This window comes from Chelonia mydas, chromosome 11 (genome assembly GCF_015237465.2).
Source record: "Chelonia mydas isolate rCheMyd1 chromosome 11, rCheMyd1.pri.v2, whole genome shotgun sequence".
Classification (NCBI taxonomy): Eukaryota; Metazoa; Chordata; order Testudines; family Cheloniidae; genus Chelonia; species Chelonia mydas.
The window spans coordinates 20490268-20512707 of record NC_051251.2 but is presented as its reverse complement, the minus strand read 5'-3'; the positions used below and the strand labels follow the sequence as shown (position 1 = coordinate 20512707).

The following is a 22440-nucleotide window of genomic DNA, read 5'->3' as shown; positions in this document are numbered from 1 at the left end:
GCACCCATAAAATTACTATGGTTCTAGCACCTATTGATTTCCCAAATAATTCACACTGGAGAGCATTGGAACTGCTTGTGGTTTGGTTCTAGTTTGCAGGGATAGGGGAGGTATGTAGCATCCTGCTACAGCAAAGCTTCTCTCCCCCCCACCCCCACCCCCTGACCCAGTACATTCTCCCAGACTTACAGAAAGAAAGACAAGATTCAAGGGCTTATTTAGGCTGCTGCGTTATTAACTTAACTCATCTGGGAACTATCCAGCAGTAATTCATACAGTGCAGGTCATGATTCCTTCCATACTTGTTTCCAAATATTTGAGGGCTGCTATCAGCGCCCCACTCCTCCAAACCTGGTCTCAGGCCCTTGCTTTGACCTAATCACCCTCCCCTCATTTGAAAGTTAAGGAGCTGGGGAAAGGGCGTTGTCTCCTCACTGTATGAGACATATACAGCCCCAACCCTATTCTCCAGTTTCTTTAGGGGATGCCTTCCCTCAATCCACTTACAACTCTGGTTTACCAGGGAACCAGACCTCCTATGCAACAAGCACCAAACACCTGCCACAAGAAGGTGCCACCAATTACCTTGGTTGCCTCCTGCCACCCACAATCAAATTCCCAGATAGCTAACAATTCCCTCCTTAACAAGAGCCAAAAATATATCCTCTCCCCTATCAGAGAGGTTGTCCCTAATCCAGGCATGAAAGAGGACTCCATCTGAAGGGATAGGGCACATATACCCTCCCGCAGTTGCACCCATGGACAATTGCTTACCTTAGCCTCTCCTCCAGCTACCACCTCAGGTGATGCTTCCTTCTCTGCCCCCAATCAAAGGAGGCCAGGACCTTTAATGGAACCTGACACCTTTGTTCCCAGTGACCAGAGAATGCCCCACTCCCATTGAGATTACAGAGGTTGCATTTCCAACAGAATTGCCACTCTTAACTGGGAGAGTAACATTGGAATGAGTTAAACAACTCTCTTGCATTGAGTTATCTTGTTTTTCAAAGGACAGTGGCACATTTACAGGGTTTGATTTCAATCCAATTTTTAAAAATGTTGAAATCATGAGGCTAAATTGACCTAAAGTTCTTCTCTTTCACTTTGTTAGCTCTTTGCCATCCTCCTTGTAAGAATGGTGGCCACTGTGTGAGAAATAATGTGTGCACCTGTCCTGAGGGTTACGCTGGAAGAAGGTGTCAGAAAAGTAAGCTATATAATTTCCCTTTTTCTTTCCAAACATCTTCTGCTTCAGAAATGTGTTTTTGTCTAGGGATGTATTTCCCTCCCATGCATGTTAAATAGAACATTTAACTTGTATTAATGCTCTAATCTTCGATTTTTATACCATGGCACGTATATCAGTAGCCTATGTACAAAAGACAGAGCATCCCATTTCCCAAGCTTTGCTTGCATTCAGTACCGATAGGTTAATGAAAATACCATTATGTCAAGCAAACATTAGGAGTAAGTGTTTTGCTGGAGTCCTATCTCTAAATTTAAATGCAGTTAGATTGCGTCGTACAGTCAGTATTCTGAGATGACTTAATTATTTTTCATTAAATTTACTGCAAGAGAAAATTAAAGCTAAAGCCATAGCAGCTGATTGGGATCCCTAAAAATGTCAAAACACCATTCCTTCTAGCTTAATTAATATAGTTGGTTAATAATGCTTTTTGCTTTTCCTTTTGCTCCTATCACTTTCAAATGTCTCTTCAACTCCACACAGCTATTCATGTTTGAGGCTTTTATTCTTAAGGGGTAATTTGTTATTTTGGCATTTTTACTGATTCTACTGCACTTTCCAGCATCTGTCATCCAAGGAGCTTAAGGTAGGTAGGCGAAAACTTATTTTTTTCCCCTTAACCAGGTTGAAATTGGCAAAATGAGAACTGTGAAAACAACTGCTTTTGGCAGGAAGAACTTGTAAATTTTCAGAGCACGTTATTTTTCACACACACAGGGACAAAAAGCCAGTGAAAAATTCCTTCCAGCAACAACAGCTCTCTCAGTCCCCATACTGCAGCTTTCCTTCCCTTCAGCTGAGAGAATCGTGATGCACAATTCCTGCCTGGCTGCAAAATATACAATTGAATAGTCTATTCTGGCAGAAACAAGCTGGAGGGAAGATTGGCGTGGGGGGATATCTTATGTTCGGCATCTTGTTTTTGAGGTCAGAGTACATTAGAAAAGTGCTGTTTCTAGCTTAAAGTACGCTACCATTGCTCAAGACAGATCAGCAGAAAAACAGTTGATAATGATTGCAGCTTTAGGGAAGCCTTTTCCTAAGTTGTCTAGCTGCTACCAGCCCACACAATAGTTTCTTTCCACTTAAGCTCTTTTCAAGAAGTGTACAAAGTTTTGCTGCCTACCTGGCTAGCCACTAACTAGTGTAACAAAATTTTCAGTGACTACCAAAATATTCTTGTCCCGTTTTAGCCAAATAAAATCCATTCCTCCATTCCACTCCAGTAACCAGCAATTAACTGTCTGTTTTATTTGGTTTAATAACCTCTGAGATTGAATTAAGGACATTCATTGTCTATGAGGAATACAGAGATAAGTACAAGGAATTATTTCCATAGCTACATGCTGCTGAATGGTCACTGATTGCTAATGGGATTCACATTTGGTGTGGTTTTTTTCCCATTTAGACAGGTCTGCACACCATTTTATAAATGTGTTATTTATAATAGTTCAATAAAGTGGTGTTACAAATACATATGGACCTATGGGTTGGTCACATATTCTTTGTAGCGAGTATTCAACTATTTGAGCCATCTGACTGGTCACCTAAGACACATGGTATGGTTACTGTTCCCTGACTGAATGTCCTAACTGTCAAAAGCAGGAGGAGTATCTGGAGAAGTAAGCCCCCAACCACCTGACCAAAGGACTTTTAGACTCCAGCCAAATATGGGATGGCAGCAGTGAGCTCCTGGCCCCCTCCTCCAACAAAGAATCATCTGCTTGGGAGAACTTCTGTCATTTCAAAAAGAAAAGGAGTACTTGTGGCACCTTAGAGACTAACAAATTTATTTGAGCATAAGCTTTCGTGAGCAACAGCTCGCTTCATCGGATGCATTCAGTGGAAAATATAGTGGGGAAAGACTAACAAATTTATTTGAGCATAAGCTTTCATGAGCATAAGCTGTAGCTCACGAAAGCTTATGCTCAAATAAATTGGTTAGTCTCTAAGGTGCCACAAGTCCTCCTTTTCTTTTTGCAAATACAGACTAACACGGCTGCTACTCTGAAATCTGTCATTTCAGTGACTCAAAGTGGCTATTTAATTGGAGGTGCTGTATGGGAAGGTGGGACTAAGAATATGGAGGGGGGTTGAATAGAAAAGGGAAAGATCACATTACAAACACGGAGATAAATGTTTGGTGGGGAGGGTTTTCTAACGCTTTGGCAGGCTTTTCTGTGCGCCTCTGAGATGAGGATATAATCCATCTGTGCCTTGGGTGAGGATTTTTTATTTCTTTCAGGATTTATTACTTGCTATAGTAATTGCACAGAGCCAGTGGATATCCTCACACAAAGAATGAAGGGAAAGGAATAACTATATGGCAATAGAAAGGCTGTAATGAGTTACTAGAAAATAAGTTAATTGAGGGGTTAGCGATATAACAATTCCCAATTGCAGACTATCAAGACCTACATGCATGTCAGTTTCAAGTCAATTGTGCAAGGTGAGAGAATTGCCTGTTTGCTGGCTTAAATGCCATCAGTTCTTTTGGAATGTGTGAGAACACATTGATTGGTGCTAAAACAGTTCAACCAAAATTCGGAATTATGACAGCAGAATTTTTAAGAGAAAACCATCCATTGGATGTCAAGCTATCAGGTCCTTTTAATTATGCCTTACAGCCTTAATATAAACTAACAGAGTTACATTAAACTCTTCCAGGCTATTAGTGTTTTCCCCCAAGTTCTCAGAGTAGATCTATTCCTAGGACTTTATTCTTTCTCTTACACTGGTGCAAATCAGGAATAGTTCCATTAGATTTAAACTAGTGTCACACTAGTCTGAAAAGGATATCCTACCCTTAGTCTGTGTGTAGTGAGTAACTACCTGGGATATTCTAGGAGGAAATATTATTTGTATCAGTTGAAACATGTCAGTGTCCAGCAAGATGAATATACAGTAGGGTTCTAAATCAAATTATTTAAATGGCAGCTTGAAGGAGTTCTCTGCTGATTAGATAACCACCATCTCCCAGATGAACAAACTCTAAGGCTGGCAGCTAAGATGTTTATTAACCCAGTGTACCATTATTACCCAAATCCTGAAATATTGCCACTGAAATTTTAAATTAAACAGTCAAAATGTAAATGTAAGATAAGAAAAAGCTGCAAAAAGATGCTAAAACAAATTAAATGAGATGGAATGTAAATTAAATTGTTTCATTTCCGCTTTCTTCTGCCTTTCCCTTTTCTAGTGCTCAGTAAAGCTCCCCCCTCACACACACACACTTTCTCACTCTCTCTCCCTCTCTCTTCATAACTGAAAGAAGATGGGGAAGTCAGTATTCTTGTGATGTTAACAAGGGTCTTGCTGGTCTGCAGAGAAGAAAGGTTGGAGACAAAGATGAAAATGAGTCCAAACAGTGTTGCGTTGACAACACTTTCCCTCTGGACACCTCCACACCCTGTTTGGGTGCTTTGGGGCATTTTTCCTTTTCTTGTCAATATTTCAGGTGAAGGACTGAGAAGGAAGTGGCCTTATTTATTGCTGGCAGCTTCACATTTTCAATAAAAGGGGAGAATGAGAGGAGAGGGAACATAGCAGCCAATCAGAGTGGACATATTTGCAAATTGAATACAAGTTTATTTATGGCTTGAATAGTTACCTAATTTATTATTTCACTTCCAGTGTTCTACACCTTTGCATTCCTAAATGAGTCTGCCTGACAGCTACCATTTTGTTAGACAGAGAGGATGTACCATGCCTCCGTCATTCCGACCTTTTCTTTCTTTTTTCCTTACTTTAAAAGGAAAGACATTCAAGTTGTAAGTGTATGTTTGTTCTTTGTCTAAGCAGACAACAGCTATGTAAATCACACAGTTCTCATTGGCTGAAAGCTGAATACAGAGATTTGCACCTGTGTTTACTGACAACCGCACAGTGATTATGCAAACCAGACACCCACAAACAGAGTGAGGAAATGTCAGACCTGACAACAAAATGTACAGTTATGGATCAGTAACTGTAGCAACTTTGTATTCTCACTGGGTGAGAATTCCATTCTGTACAATCAGTCTTACTCAGTATAAAGAGGCAAACACTGGCAGTTCCTTTAAATAAAATATCTTTCGTGATCGGCTTTACATCAAACACACTTACAGCTGCTTCAGTAATAAAGAAAAGCAACTCATGGTTTGTTCTATTTCCCTTTAAGGAAAGTGCCAAGTAAAAACAATCTTGGAACTTCACTTTCTTCCTGGGGGCTTTAAAAACACTATTCATATTGACACCTTACAGAAATTAACAGTAATGAAAATGTTGTAGAATTCCAGGTATTTATTACCTATGTTTTGGATAGCTTACTTTAAAAATAATGCTAACGTAATTAAAACCAATAAAAGGCTTGATCCTTTATTTTTTCTTTAAAGAGAGATTTCCATTTATCCTTTTTAAGCTACCCTCTAACTCACCTCTGACATTTTCCTTTCTGAACCAAAAATCTGGACACAGCTCCCTCTGGAGCTCATCAGCAAGTGAAATTCATGTGAGAACAACACAACATTCTTCCACCCCTACGCTGGGAACTCCAAACAAATTAGCAACCCGAAATCTAATATCTCTCTTAGCAGTATATCATGTTGCCACTTGTCAAATCTAGATAGCTAGTTGGACAGACAGGTTTTAAAAAATAGAGACACCCCAAAATTCTGCACATTTCTAATTCTTCTACGAAGTCTGGTAGAAAAATTGGGGCTCAACTCTGCAAACCCATAACATCACATGAGTCATCACACTGAAGTTGGGGTTTTGCACATTTGGGTCCCAATCTTTGTAGACAACTTTTTCTTCACTCTAATAGTTCCTGCAGGCAGGATTTATTTTCAAAACACTGCATACAATATAACTCAGTCTTATTCTTCCAACTTTGCTTTCCTCCCCTCTGGATACCATGAAGATGTTGCTAGTCTGAGAGCTAGAGGCAAACTAATTTGGAAATGTGAACATGTGGGTTTGTGAAATAGCCTTTTGCTAACCACTGTAATATTGTGTAAATCACTCATTTATTGTATCCCATCCTTTCCATGTGGGCTTCTGTAAATTAGAGCCTTCTAGATTGTAGAAGCAGGTAGTTTACCAAATTATACCTGCACCAAGTCATCTTTTTGACAATTTGTAATATATTGTCAGGAATATCTCCATTCATTAGGCACAACCGATTGAACACTGTCTCACTGGGATAGAGGAAAAGGAAATGGAGGTCTCAGTTGTGACTCCTCCTACATGCCCATGCAGGAGGGTAAATTAGCATACGGTACCACCTTACTCCTTTTTCCCAGATACTCATATCATGGGGCATAGCACAAGAGGGAGAACAATCTCTGCAGTGCTGCTAGTCTCCCTTCCCACACAGGAGGGAGGGGAACAATCATTGCCACTGATGCGTGGAGGGGAGCCAGATATAGGATTCCCTGGAGCAAAGAAGAAAACGGGGACAAGATTGCATCTGAGGCTCCCGGGGCAGCAATACTATGTGCTGCTCCTTATTCACGGTGTGTGGCAAAGCCCTTTTTAAAAGACAACATTCTCTTCTCAGATGTACAGATGTGGTGGTTGCCATTGACTTTAATAGGAATTCTGAGCATCTATGGGAGGAAGTTGTCCCTTAATCTGTATATATCAACGTGTGCAAGAATCCATCTGGGTAGGAGTTAAAGTATATACTGAAGAGTGGGCCAAAAGTCCTTACTCAGTGTTTACTTATTCCATGGGCAAAACATCTATTGGCTTCTATGTGAATTTTACTTGAGAAAGGACTCCAGAATTTGATCCAATGTTTGCAAATAAAACCAGCAAACCCAATTGCCTAAACAAGACAGTGTCTGCACTCCTGCTTACTTTTTGAAGGCTATGATCAGCTTTAATTGCCAGCTGTCACCAGTTACCACACAGCTCTTTCTAACCGAGCACATTTATTCTTAAAGTGAAAGCATAACAGAGAAAACATATTAAAGACAATAATAGTTCCTATACTCATGCTGTAAGCCTACCAGAGGTCAAGATTGCCTGTATTTTCTTTTTCTTTGCACAGAAGAAGATAAATTGAGTTGCAGCAAGCATCAACAAAGGCTTAGCCCACTCACAGCAAGGAAAACATGTCTAACTGACTGGTCATAATGTACGCACAGACGCTGCAAAACCAATCAACAGAGGAAAACATAAATGTATAAGAGAATCTGCTGTCACCTCTTATTCATGCATGACAAGAAAGCTGCTGAGCAAAACAAATAATATACACATTTCCACAATGCCTCAATGACTTAATGAAATATAAAGTCTACAATGAAGGGAAAATTTCTCCAAACCCAAAACTTCTAAAAAAATGGAATAAAATCTGTGCAGAGAATACACCTTGATATTCCACATATTATGCATTAAAAGGCTGCAACGACAGAATAAGTATTACTGTATTCTACTTAAGATATAGTGATGCAATGACACTGAAGTCAATGCAATTTGCAACAGTATAAGTATGATTTTTTTGGCCATAACCTTTATCGTTGGCAGCTCCTAGTGGAATAATCCATTTTAAATCAATAGATGTATAATTTACATACGTGCACCTGCACGTACACACACTATGTGTATAGTGCCTTTCGTTCTGAAGGATCGCGTAACACAACATAAACTACATACATATAGGCAGCCCATTACCACTGAAATGAAAATACCTCGAGGGAAATTGCCAGTTGGTAAGCAGACAATTAGTACACTAAAGAATAAGGGACGTGGAATGTTAGGGGAAAATCCCCTACCCCTATTAAAATGACCATGGGATCATTAATATCCGGGAAGAGCAGACAAGACCTAGGTGTAAGTTCTTATTCAAGAGCTGTGCACACAGTAAGCTACCTGGAAATCAACTTATCTGCCTCAGAAGGAGACTGCTAGAGACAGAGCACAGTCAACCTTGCCAGGTAACAAACTACAATTACTCATCTGACAACGCTGATGAATATGCAACAGGCTTTCAATATATTATACATTGACATGAATGTCATTTCTCTTCCTGGTCCATTGCATCACCTTGGTCATTCAGTATCTCATTATCTTTCCCATTTTTAATAGCCCAGTACTGTAGGTAGGGATGGTCTCCTAGTTCAATATCTCTAAAATTATCAGTAAATATATTTGGATATGTTCCAGAACTAAAGGCATAATACAACTAAAGGAAAGCTCCAGGGTCATACAGCTGTTCATTTACTTTATGTTTTTCTAATCCATAATGTTTGTATTTCAAATAATCATATTTATATAGGCACACATCAGTCTGGCGCTAGCACCAGCTAGGTAACTCACATCACCACAGTGGTGTAGAAGGATGAGAATATTAAGGATGCAAACAACTGTCACCACACCCATCCCAATTACATTTGCAGCTGCTTCTGTGTCTTGTAGCAATTTGTTCTCCTGGAGTGCATCCCTTAGAGCTTTCCACAAGATTATTTTTACCATATGGAAAGATAATTTATTGAGAAAGTGGTTAGCAGCTCTGTCAGGAAGACATGCAAGGCTAGAGCTAGCGATGCACAGTCCTCACAAGGGTTTGATTTGGACAAGCATCCAAAAGTTTGGATGCTCATCTGAATGGTATGACCATGTTGGGTCCGTAAAAGGAAATCTTTATGACACAAAAAAAGTGTTCTTAGCAAGATGTGTGTGGTTTTACATACATATTGTGGCTCGCCCATCTCAAGATAGAACCGAGTTTGTTGTTTTACATTATTTAGGCATAAAATTAGTTATCTTGTTTACAAAGCCAAATCAATGTGCATAAAAAAGCTCAGCAACACATACATCTAAAACTTAAGACTCGTGCAAAACTAGAGCTATGCTACCCTTCCGAGGAATAAAAGGACAAAAGTCCTCAGTGTCCCAAATCCATAACATGTTCTTGGAGAGCTGTGTGCATTGGGACCTTCATAGAGGCAGATATATTGTTACATCTGTCTACCTAGTGATCTGCTGAGCATCAATTGGTATACCCACTGAAGGGCAGAATGAAAACTTTTACCGGAACTGGACTTCAGTTAGTGTCAGGACAGTAAATCCAAAATAATGACACGATGGCCAAAGCACACTAGTTCTGGCAGATTCAAAGGCGAAAATGGCATGCAGCCAGCTCAAGGCTGTATTTGGAATATGGAAGCATCCAGTCAAGGTTTTCCTCACTGCAATCAGAAAAATGCTTCATTTGGGCAGCTTACCTAAGACGCATATCACATCTAGTGAGACTTTGAGCCAGATCCCCAGCTGCTCAATGGAGCCATGCCAACTTACCCCAATCAGAGGTTTGGCCCTTCAGTTCCTCTCATAGGGAAAAGGACAGTGTTATTTCTGTGAAATTCAAGCAGCATCACTAAGATATTCTTGTTACCAGAATAGACACTCTCTCCAGTTTTTCTGGTAACAGGCAATACATGTGATTCTCGTACCCAAAGAACTCAAAGTTCCAGTTTTAACACTGATCCCCACCACATTCAAATATGTTGGTTTCATTTCCCCCTCGCCACCCCCAACACACTTGAGTTCTTTGCTTCCATCTGCATTTCTTGACAAGACTAGTCTGTGACAGAGTTATTTTTGAAGCTGTCCCACACGACGTAGTCTTACTGTCATGCCTCTCCTGTTCTCGCTCCTTGTTTTTGTGAATGCTGTCGCAAATCAAGATAAAAACTAAGCAGAAATGGAGAAACATTAAAATCATGTGCATGTGCAAGAGGCTACACTTTGACCAGTCAAACCCCCTGCTCTCCAAAACAATAGAAAAGTAACAAGAAAGATAAAACTGTACTAGGATTTCCTAAAAAAGCCACCTGAAAACCAAATTGACAGTTTTAAGGAACTGTCACTGTTTGCAGATTTATAAATCATGGGGGGGAGGGTTGTTTTTTTTTTAAAAAGCAGATTTATGACTTTGATTTAAAGGAATTATTTCAAGTGTGCATCTCAGAATGGGTGTTGTCCTCCCCCTTCCCACTTACATTCATTCTTCTGTAAGCATCACCTGTAAGCTATATCCTGACACATTTGCTTGGCCTGCCAGAATAGATGTTATTGCTTGGGATTACTTTCTGCCTTCCATCTAGAATGTATCATTCAGGCCAATTTTCTCAGCCTCTGCAGGGCAAAGAAACCCAAAGCTGTCTTGAAAAGCATATCTCCCAGTCAGCGCAGCTGTGCAGGGCTCTGTCTCCTTATCACCAGCTTGATTCGGGATGGGTGATGACAGTGATTATTGAACTAGAGCTAAATAGGCTCTGCATGATCATTTTCAGGGAAAGCTAGTGCACAGTCCTTCAGTTGCTGCAGTGTGCTCCGAAAACATCCTACATTTAAAGGGTTTGTCATTGTCAAGATTTCAGGCAACTGATTTAATATTGTCTCTGTCATAACTAAACTCTAGTTTCCTAGGGTAGCTTTAAAGTCTGGGCTATTTGAGCAATACTGTAACCCATCAGAAGGGGATATAAACAATGAAGGGGATACAAGGTATAATGGGGTGAATGAATCAGAAGTTCTCAGCCTGCTGTGTTAGGTTCAGCATGAAGAGTTTTCTGTTTGCTCCTTCAGATTCTAAGGGCAACAATTGGTTTCTATTACTAACTTCAAATTGATCAGGAATTATTAGTTATCACTGACTAATACTGTGACTGTTTGAACAGAGAGATATTCTGGGTTACTTATATCATCTGCAGCTGTAGGAAAGCATGCCCTGTGCTTAACTTTGCCTCAGGGCTCCTTTGGCTTTGCTTGGTAGTGTTACATTTTAAGGGAGCTGCTTTTGAGGTTGAGATTTAAAAAGGGATAGTGGAAGTTGTTGGTAAGTATATACGGTCAGCGGGCACTAATGCTGCAGGAGAGGAATAGCTGTTACAGGGAACAGAGTTCCTGTGTATCATCTTGCTTGTTCTGGCAACCTATGACTACACAGGAGAAAGAATTGTATACATCAGTGTGACGGTGTGAGCATTGTCGATGTCTATTATTTTAATTCCTACATTTATGTTTCTTGCTCCACTAAAATCACTCTTCATCTGAGATGTTGCATGTGATCATCCCTTTTTCCAAACCTGAATCATCAGCTCCAAAAAAGGGTTTATCTTAGGGTGACCAGATGTCCCGATTTTATAGGGACAGTCCCAATATTTGGGGCTTTTTCTTATATAGGCACCTATTACACCCCACCCCCTGTCCTGATTTTTCACATTTGCAATCTGGTCACCCTAGTTTATCTTAACCTTAGTAAACCTAACTTTCCATAAAGTAAAGAACATGGCAGTGGGTTTTTAGTTCTGACAACAGTGCCCTGCGTTGCCAGCAAGTTGTCTCATATCAGATTCATTATAGGATTTAGAGTGGTAGCCATGTTAGTCTGAATCAGCAAAAAGAACGAAGAATACTTGTGGCACCTTAGAGACTAACACATTTATTTGAGCATAAGCTTTCGTGGTCTAAAACCCACTTCATGAGATGCATGCAGTGGAAAATACAGTAGGAAGATATATATACACACACAGAGAACATGAAGAAATGGGTGTTGCCAAACCCACTATAATGAGAGTGATCAATTAAGATGAGCTATTATCAGCAGGAGAAAAAAACCTTTTGTAGTGATAATCAGGATGGCCCATTTCCAACAGTTGACAAGAAGGTGAGAGTAACAGTGTGTGGGGGGGGTGGGAATTAGCATGGGGAGATAGTTTTACTTTGTGTAATCACTCCCAGTCTATATTCAAGCCTATTTAATTGTGTCCAGTTTGCAAATTAATTCCAATTCAACAGTCTCTCATTGGAGTCTGTTTTTGAAGTTTTTTGTTGTAATATTGCGACTTTTAGGTCTGTAATCGAGTGACCAGGGAGATTGAAGTAAAAATACCCTTCTAAGAATAAAACTCGTCTTAACAAACTAGAGTCTTTTGTTCAAAGCAGTTTTTCTCACCATAGTCTTTCTTCCAGCCTTACTGGTAAGACCTTTAGCCAGGACCCAAGATACAGAGCTCAAAACGCTTGGTTTCTTGAACTCCTTAGGTGAAGGATAATTCACAGGCTTACCTGGCCCCTTCTTCATAGTCCAGTAAACCTTTGAAATGTTTTCCTCTGAGCCATGTCCCCAGATAAAGTACCTTTCCCTTGCTGGGTGTAGACGCCAGGCTGCCTGATATAAATTCCATGCTCATTCCTCTCCCACTGGTGATTTTTACAATGCAAATGATCTTCCTGCAATCTCCAATACCCATTGTCTTTGGCCACTCTGGTTTGATTTACATCGGAGAGCAGGCAGGATCACAGTCCTTTGTCTAAGGAGGGGCAATTTATGCCCTGCCTGACACACATTTTAAGAACAGTTTTCTGTACATATTTGTACTTTTCCATACATCCCCCGTAAGCGCACCACACAATAATATTAATGACCAACATACTATCGGTTTGCATTGGATACCTTGCATGACACCTTTTAGATTCAGATTCTGACAACAGAGAGTTAGGTACACTGGACTAGTCACTGCTGAAACTCACTGCTGGACACCAGCGAGCCCCTTGCCTTCTGGCATAGGATTGCTCTTAGGGTCACATGAGTACAGATGATCTAACTTTTATAGATGGCCCCAAACCAAACCCTCGATCTCATTGCTGTAAACTTTGGGGGAAAAGTTTAGTGTCCTGGAATCAAAAATACAGATTTTGCTGTGTGACCCTCTCTTTGTAGCAAGCTAAACGCCACCAAATTAGGGTGGGGGGTGAAACCCAGAGTCAGATTTTGAGGTCCTCTCTACTAAATTCTAAACCTCTAAAATATTTTATAATTAAATTATAATACAGTACAAGAACTTAGGTTACAAGTCTGCTACAGGAGAGACATGAAACAAACAACACACATATACACCAAAGGAATTAAGTTTTTGTTGTCATTGCATCCTGAACTCACCCTGGTTATGACTAGCAGTTACAACACCTGTTACTTTACCAGGCGTGCTGACTCATTGTTAGCCTTACCCCGTGGTTTACCATGCCCTCTCGAAATGACCAGGGACAATGACTGTAGTACAAGACAGAGAGGGTGGAGGGAAAAGGAAAGAGAAGAGGGACAGTTTAAGGGCTTGGTCCCGGAAGTCCCTACCACTTTGAATTTTACCTCGCCAACAGAGTAAAAATCAGCTTATCTGAGAGCAGATCCCTGTGCTGAAAGACCCTTAGCACAGAGTAATATCAAAGACTAGGAGGCAACTGAGATCAGTGCAGAAGCACAAAGAGAAGACTGCTAGTATGGCTGCATCTGCAAACAAGCGTAAGAAATGGACCGAGTGACCAGGTAGGAAGAGCCATTGAAGCAGTGTGCCTGGTTTAGGGTCCCAGAGACATAGGTAGCATTAGCTTCCCAAACGATCAGAAAATACCAGAGGCAGGCCTGAGAGGATGTTATCCTTCTATTGCACGATGAATTACTGGCGTTTTGGACACTAATTTCTTGTAAACAGTTGCAATATTCTTGCTTGGAGAGTTTTTGCATGACTTCATCCTCGACCAGAGACTGTAAAGATTCCTGTTCTTTGTAGCCATTTAAGTGGTTTATTTGTAACCCATTAGATGGCAAGACCATTGCACAGGACATGCCAAAGCACTTGCTGTACCACAAAATGGAATGTATCATTTGCACAAGGTCTCAAAGTGTGTTGTTATACAATGGTCAGCATATGATCACAGCATTAATATCTAAATCAAACACAGCATTTGCAAAATTCTGTGTAGTAGCAGCAGGTTGAAATGCCATGTGATTTAGAGGTTATAGAGTTCAGCTGAAATGATTCTAGTAGTTGGAAAACTCCACAGTTTTTAAAAAAGGGTCAGAATTATACAGTTTATCCTGATTGGTGGCAAGATAAAGATGTGTCTTTATCACATGCATAAATTTAGTGAAAAACTAAATATTTGAACTTGTTGTGCAACAATTTTGCCATATTTCAAAACAGATGGGAATATAGCCTCATCTTGTCTTTAGCCTTGACTGATAAAATACTAAAAAGTTTTCCTGAAATTGTCTGAAGTTAATCTATTCTCTTCAAGTCCTTTCTGAACTGATGAATGTCTGAGAACATGTTTTTCAATCAAGAGGTGAAAGCTTTCACAAGAATTTGGCAATCAACAGTAATAAGTGGTACTGGTCCGTCTACAGCTGCCACAGAAGATTTCTTGTTTGCTTTTTCAAGAATCATTGTAATTAATGCCTCTCTCATTTCTCCGTTGAGGCAGTTCTTACTGAAGGCTCTCTGAAAGGTTTTTTGCACAACGGAGCTCAGCAAATTTTACAAGGATTTATCGAAGATAGCAAGCCCCAGAGTTTAAAACTTTCACATCCAAATTACCTTTTTGTTTTTAATTACAACAACTTAACCTTACGAAATGATGTAAATACATCCTGAAGTAAAGTCTGCCTGAATATGTACCATCAACCATGCTCCTCATTTAATATGTAACTGCAGGTATCTGTGATCCCATGTGCATGAATGGAGGGAAATGTATAAGCCCAGATGTCTGTGACTGCCCATCTGGTTGGAGGGGCAAGCGGTGCAATAAACGTAAGTATCTCTGCCTCCCAGAAAACACAATATTGTGTAGTACATAGGCCAGTCGGAATGACTTGTAATCATTTTTAATATTAGAAAAGAATATAGTGAATAGACCTTGTTTTGCTACTTCAGCATTTTACAAAGAAAAACAGTTGTATGTACAGTTTTATGTACAAAATGATATAAACATTTGATGTTTACAGAAAAAGAAAGGTGGGGGGAACCAAGGGGTTCTATCTCATGCAGCTGTCTATTATGCATATTTTTATGGAAACTCATTTTTATGGTATTAAACTTGAAGTATTGATTTTAGGTCATACCAGCTACACATATTTTGTTATATTTTACAGAGAAATGTCATATATTTCAAAATACAGGACTATTTAAAGCCTGTAGTAAAGCCTTCCAAACTGATATACTTTCAAGGTCATCAGATGCATTGCAGTGCATAATTCTGAGACTGATGTATTCTTACACTAAGCCTACCACATCTCACTGCAGTTTACATAAAAATGCAATTAAAAAAATCACCTTATCTTAAAATGTTTCAGGGAATATTTTCTCTTACATAGTTATTCATTACCATGATGTTGGCGGATAAGCTGAATAAATTTAAGATCAAGATGACACTGTGTGGGAGATGGATTAATGTATTGCCTTTTTCACCCTAGGAGTACTGGTGATGAATAAGGCTTGGGAATCAGCACAATGTTAATTTCAGTGCTGTTCCTAAAGTATAATATTGATCATTTCTCCTCAGTGTATATTTACATATACAGTACATACACACACAGAATCATAATGTATTATATATACTATGTATACACATACATATAAAATAATCCCAGTGACAAAACACCATTTAAACTGTGTTGTGATGTAAATGAACATCACACACTATTTATTTGGAACATCTGATATGGGTGTACCATATATCACACAGAAAAGAGTACCTTAATTTGTTGGTGCCAGGGTACTTGACCTAGTTCTTGAAGTTACCAGCAGCCACTCACTTTGAGAGAACTCTTTCTGGGGGGAAGGTAATATCACAGAAATTCAAAATGCTAATTAGGGTATCTTGTGAAGAAGATTCATTACATTCTTTGAGATTCCACCATTTTGAAAATAACTATGTGAAGCAATTGCCAGCATGTTACTCTCTAAAACAGCTCATACACATGAGTACATTCATGGATCTTCTCATTTGCCCACTTTTCATGTTGGTTTTTTCAGCTGTTTGTCTGCAGAAGTGTCTGAATGGTGGAGAATGTGTAGGCCCCAGTGTCTGTGCATGCTCTGAAGGATGGATAGGAATGCTGTGTCAGACTCGTAAGTGCTTCTTTCATTAAAACACTATGATAGCCATCCTTATAAACTGCATATATTTTCCATATATGCAGCGCAGTTGTAACCGTGTCAATCCCAGGATATTAGAGACACAGGTGGGTGAGGTAATATCTTTGATTGGACCAACTTCTGTTGGGGAGAGAGAAAAGCTTCTGAGCCACACAGAGCTCTTCTTCAGGTCTGTGTAAATTCATCTCTCTCACCTACAGAAGTTGGTCCAATCAAAGATATTACCTCACCTGCCTTGTCTCTCTTATATCCTCCATGATATTTATGTGACTTGAATAACGTGATAATAAAACACTTAGGATTTAATTCTGCCTCCCTTACTCTCATTGAGTAGTCCCTTATTCCATGTGTAGAACAATTGTTTTCAGTGAGACTACTTGACTCAATTTAAGGGCTTTCGTATATGGTAGAGTAATGCACCCTACAGAAGCATGATTTCTAAAGAGCACTAATATGTTGCATGTTAATTGATCGATGCAGACACTTCTGGTACACACTAGAGGTTCTCTAGTGCACTTTAACAGAATACTGTTTGAAACAGCATTATTGTATGCGCACAGGCAGGGTCTACATGCAATTACAATATAAACACATGAGTGTGCTTTAGAAATCATACCCCCGGAGGGTGAATTATCCCACCATGTGGACAAGCCCTGAATAGGGGAGAGAGAATTAGGCCTTAATTTACTTGAATGGATACTATTTTAAAAGGTAGGAAAATCTTCACATTTTCAAAATGCCAACATGAATACTTTTAAAATAACCCCTTACTATATTTGTAACCCAAATGCTGCAGCACTGTGCAAACCCGCAAGCCAGCAGAGTTTCCATGTGCAAAGAGACTGAACAGTGTCACCCGAGGGGAAGAACATTGGTTATTTTAAATGTGTCCCTTGGATTCATGCATGTTGCTAACATCACAATGGAAAGGCAGTAAACATTTGGGGATATAAGTAAAGTGTCACTCCTTCTCTCCTTTTCCACTGGCAGTGCATAATTATGTCTTGCAATCTTTCTGGCCCAGTTACATCTCATCAGTTGTATAATTGTCTCTGACCCAAACATATATTAGTTCATATTTTTTAATGTTTTAAATTATTTACTAGTTAATGACTCATACCTAGTCCAGTTCATCCCTCCCCCGATCACCACCACCAAAGGCAGGTTCCTCACTGGGAAAGACTATCAAGACTCAATATTTGTATCAGTTTCTGCTGCTTTACACGCTTATCCACAATGCAGAATCTAGGCACATTTCTGTTTATTTCGTCAGGCCTTTTGAAGGCAGCGCCAAACCTGTTTGTTTGACATTCACTCTGTTTTTACTATTTCCTCCAGTGTTTTCACAGCACCTGACAATTTAATCAGCTTTTTGTCCAGAAAAACAACTGGCTGAAACGTCTAGGTCTCACAGCAAATCTGAATAATGACTGAGTATGGAATTTTGCTTTTTAAAAAAAAAAAAAAAAAAAAAGACTATAGAGGGAGAGCAGATGTTTGGGTCTTAGAGTGTTGCTCTCGAGTATTCAGTGGTGCAGCAAAGACAAGGCAGTGGAACCATAAGTCATATTCCTTACAGATGTTAAGTATAAAAAAAAAAAAAGTTTTTCCCATGGAAATAACCCAGTAAAGTATGTCTGGATTTTTGCATTTTGAATACAGTTTTCTTCACTAATATCCAGGAGTCTATACAAAATTATGTACATGCCCAAGTGTTATGAGCTTCCTGAGGCAGCTCACCTATAGGACTGCCCACTGTGGTGGCTGCAGGCACTGACAGGCAGATTACTAATGGTGCTACCGAGGCCTGGGTCCAGTCACAGGTTACCACTCGATCCTTTGTTTTTACACTAGTGTTACTCTAGCCTGCTCCCTATCACCAATCAGCCCACACACATGCTAGGCCAAATCCATCTGTGGTGTGACTCTGTTGAAACTAATTAAATAATATCAAGGATGCATTGGGCTCTGTATAGCCTCTCCTACACAAAAGTGCTTTGATCAAGCCTTTCAGACTCAAACCTGCAAGCTTTCTAAACGGCCTGCTTCACCCTTGGAGAGCCTGTATACCTTTCTGCTTAGACACACAAGGTCAAATCTTGCTCTTATTTGTAGCAGAATTTCAGTGGATCTACTCCATACTTGCACCACTGTAAGCAAGCACAGATTTTCGCCCACAGCCTTAAAAGTCAGAGTAGCATTTTCACAGTGCACTGTAAGATAATTAGTAGCCAGCAGACATACAAGAGCACATTTTTGTAGGTTAATATCAGTACACGTTTCCAAACAATTTCAGCTTTATGAAAGACAATTTCCACTCCCCAAGTCACAATCCAGATCACTTTTACTGGCAACCATCAACATGTTTGTTTTACCTTTATTCCACTGGTCATAAATTTAATTTCTTGGAATGACCGGCTAAGTTTCAGTCTGAATTCAGCATTGGGTAAGTCAGTCAGCCACCCCCAGAGATGAAAATACAAAGCCAGGAGTCATCCATAGACAGAAGAACTACAGCCCATATTTCTCCATAAACCAAATAGCCTCATCCACCTGTGGTACCAGAGGGAATGACAAGAACCTCACATATGCTCGGGAGGCTTCAGTGAGCAGTTATCCCCTGGGATTTCTCAGAAAGAAGGACTCCACTCCTTGACACCTCCACCTACTAACTAACAACACTTCATGGTCATTGGTAGTGAAGGGCAGCTGACAAATCTGGAAGAATCACCAGGGCCATCTGATTTTACTCCATCACCAGAAAGAAACACTGACCAACATGACCACTGTGGTGTCTGTATCTCAGAGAGGCCTAAACTCCAATTGACTGTGGTCAAGGAGAGCTTTAGGATCCAGATGTAGCTACATTGCTATGGAGCTCTCAGTTTCCTCAAACTCGGAAATTTAAGATATGGATTTCTTCAACTTTGGGGGCTAATAATTACTTTAAATAATTAAAAACTGTAATGATACAAAATCCCCCTGCTGACTTTTGCCTGACAAGGTGAACATGGATCTATATTGAAAGCTGCACCCCAGAGTTCCTCCAGCATTTCAGTAAGCACCACTAGCTGAAACGCCACTGACGAGGTTTTGTGCTTATCCTCCCCAGTCACAGTTCCTCTGCATTGAAGATTATTAGCTCAGTGTAAATATGAATCGTCTTTTTCTGCAAAGTATATTGAAAATGCTTCACTGAGAGCAACACTTGACTCTGCAACCAGATATAAATCTCACAGATTATTAATCAGGTTGTACATCATGTGGAACAGTTGTGCTGATTGCCACTTTTGAGATGCTGTGATACAAAGAAACCTTCCTTTGCTACTTGTACAATTAATAGCATAGAATTTAGAAACTCTTGATGCTGTAGTGTGTTAAACTCAGAATCAGACTTCTGTGACCAGTGTGCTAGCACCTTCCCTCCACCTGTCACTGGCTATCAGCATATTATCAAAACTGACAAGGATACAGCCTAGGATGAGAACATTTAGGAGACATTGTTTCAACAGTCATGGACAGAGCACAATAGCCCCATTCTACTAGGCTTTAAATAAAGAGGTTGGTTGGCAGACCAGTGTACTTCCCCACTCGTCTTAACTGAAGAGAATAGCTTCTGAGGAAGGATCAATAAAATAGGTTTTTCACTCCAGCAAATAAGGTCCATGGTGGTTTACACATTGCCCTGTATATACAGTATGATCTTGATGGTATGAGGGATTAATGGTCAGATTTCACACCTTATTGCAAATGCAGGGAAATGATCTTACAAAAGAGTGAAATGTTATTCATAATTAAGGCTGAATCTACACTGAAATATATTTTATCTATCTCCTGCCCCTGACTTTTGATTACTTCAGTGCAAATGTTCTAAAAATTCTATAACAAACTTTAAAATATATATATAACACATCACTGAGGCTGTGGCAGTTTCCATGGCAGCAGAGTTTCCTATCAATTTTGTTTAAAGTTGAGGCCCCTATTAACCTCCCTCTACCTGGTTCCTCCCTGCACTCTCCTTTGTGCATGTGTGCGCAAACACACACCCCTCTCTTCGAGCCATCGTGGGATTGTCAAACCAAAACAACAAAGACTAAAATCCTATAATTTAACCTGCTCTTGCAAATATATGCCTGAATGGAACCCTAAGGAAGTCAGTGGAGTTTTACCTAGGCATAGCAGTCTGTCAATGTGGATCAGACTGTAGGATTGGGGTATAATTCCAATAAATTATAAAGTAGAAGGTTATACTCATGAAGGATCCTCATTATTAAAATTCATGCTGGTTATCTGCAGTTCTAAAATTATTGAACACATACTGGTGTCTGATTTGCCCTTCAGAATATGTTCTCTTTATTTGCATGGTATAAGTGTCAAGCTGATAGCCTCATAATTTCCTGAGCATTCTTGTTCTTTCCCTTTCTCTGAATAGTGTCTCAGACATGCTTGCCTCCAGATTTTCTCTGTAACCCTTTCAGTCCTTTTAAAAAAAAAAAAAGATTCTCAATGAAGATTTGTGGCACCTTAGAGACTAACAAATTTATGTGAGCATAAGCTTTCATGAGCTACAGCTCACTTCATCAGATGCATGTAGAAAATACAGTGGGAGCTTTTATATACACAGAGAACATGAAACAATGGGTGTTACCATACACACTGTAACAAGAGTGATCAGGTAAGGTGAGCTATTACCAGCCGGAGAGCGGGGTATGGAGGGGAAACCTTTTGTAGTGATAATCACACAACAAAAACACACCAAACAACAAAAACCCAGGAACCTATCCTTGCAACAAAGCCCATTGCCAACTCTGTCCACATACCTATTCAGGGGACACCATCATAGGGCCTAATCACATCAGCCACACTATCAGAGGCTTGTTCACCTGCACATCTACCAATATGATATATGCCATCACATGCCAGCAATGCCCCTCTGCCATGTACATTGGCCAAACTGGACAGTCTCTACATAAAAGAATAAATGGACACAAATCAGACGTCAAGAATTATAACATTTAAAAACCAGTCAGAGAACACTTCAATCTCTTTGGTCACTCGATTACAGACCTAAAAGTGGCAATTCTTCAACGAAAAAAACTTCAAAAACAGACTCCAACGAGAGACTGCTGAATTGGAATTAATTTGGAAACTGGATACAATTAACTTAGGCTTGAATGAAGACTGGGAGTGGATGTGTCATTACACAAAGTAAAACTATTTCCCCATGTTTATTTCACTCCCCCTCCTCCCCCCCCCACTGTTCCTCACATGTTCTTGTCAACTGCTGGAAATGGCCCACCCTGATTATCACTACAAAAGGTTTTCTCCTCCCCCACCCCCCGCTCTCCTGCTGGTAATAGCTCACCTTACCTGATCCCTCTCGTTACAGTGTGAACAGTAACACCCATTGTTTCATGTTCTCTGTGTATATGAAATCTCCCCACTGTATTTTCCACTGAATGCATCCGATGAAGTGAGCTGTAGCTTACGAAAGCTTATGCTCAAATAAATTTGTTAGTCTCTCTAAGGTGCCACAAGTACTGCTTTTCTTTTTGTGGATACAGACTAACACGGCTGCTACTCTGAAACCTGTCAGTGAAGATTGTCATTTGCATGCAAATTACAGCTATGTTCTTTTAACATTCAGGAATAAATCCCTTATTGTAGTGAGCATTTATTGATTATAATTTTAACATAAGCTTGTCTTATTAAACAACTTTCCTTGCTGAGTCTGTACAGGATAATGCATACAGAGCCTATGTCGTTTTTAGTATTTAATGGCTTAGAGTCCCTTGTAAATACATTTATGAAATATTCATTTGGACTTCAGCTATGTTATTATCCTCTCTGATTTCAATTCCAATTGTCTTCTGAATTTTTATAAAACCTTTTCCCTAACTGAGCTCTTTTTTTCACAGCACTGGGAGTTGGGGGAGGGCAGGTGTTTCCATTTCAGATTTTTTTTTCTAGTTTTTCCTTTTTGGCATCATCTGAGACTCAAAAAATTAGTCAAAGAAAGGCCTGCTAGATCATCTAATTCCTGCCCCTGCCCTTGTAGAATTGTTCACTAGGATATGTCTCCTTGTGCCTTGTCTAGTCTGATTACACATATCCCATGTAATGAGGTTTTATCACTCCCCACTATTCCACAGCCTGTGTTACTAATCACATTACACCTAGTAACACCATAAATAGTTTCTCTCCCTGTGTAAGACAAAAACTCACTGAGTGGTACTAACGGGAGAGAGTAAAGAGTGCAAGGAAACT

The 22440-nt window shown here is 39.8% G+C and overlaps 1 protein-coding gene across 1 annotated transcript in view; it reads left to right on the top strand.

The window, feature by feature from the left end:
- Positions 1–22440, top strand: part of LOC102931520 (von Willebrand factor D and EGF domain-containing protein) — a 159154-nt gene that overhangs the window by 115388 nt on the left and 21326 nt on the right. The window contains exons 21-23 of the mRNA XM_043525552.1: positions 1112–1207; positions 14731–14826; positions 16051–16146. Coding sequence (XP_043381487.1) covers positions 1112–1207; positions 14731–14826; positions 16051–16146 — 288 coding nt within the window. The remainder of the gene's footprint in view (positions 1–1111; positions 1208–14730; positions 14827–16050; positions 16147–22440) is intronic.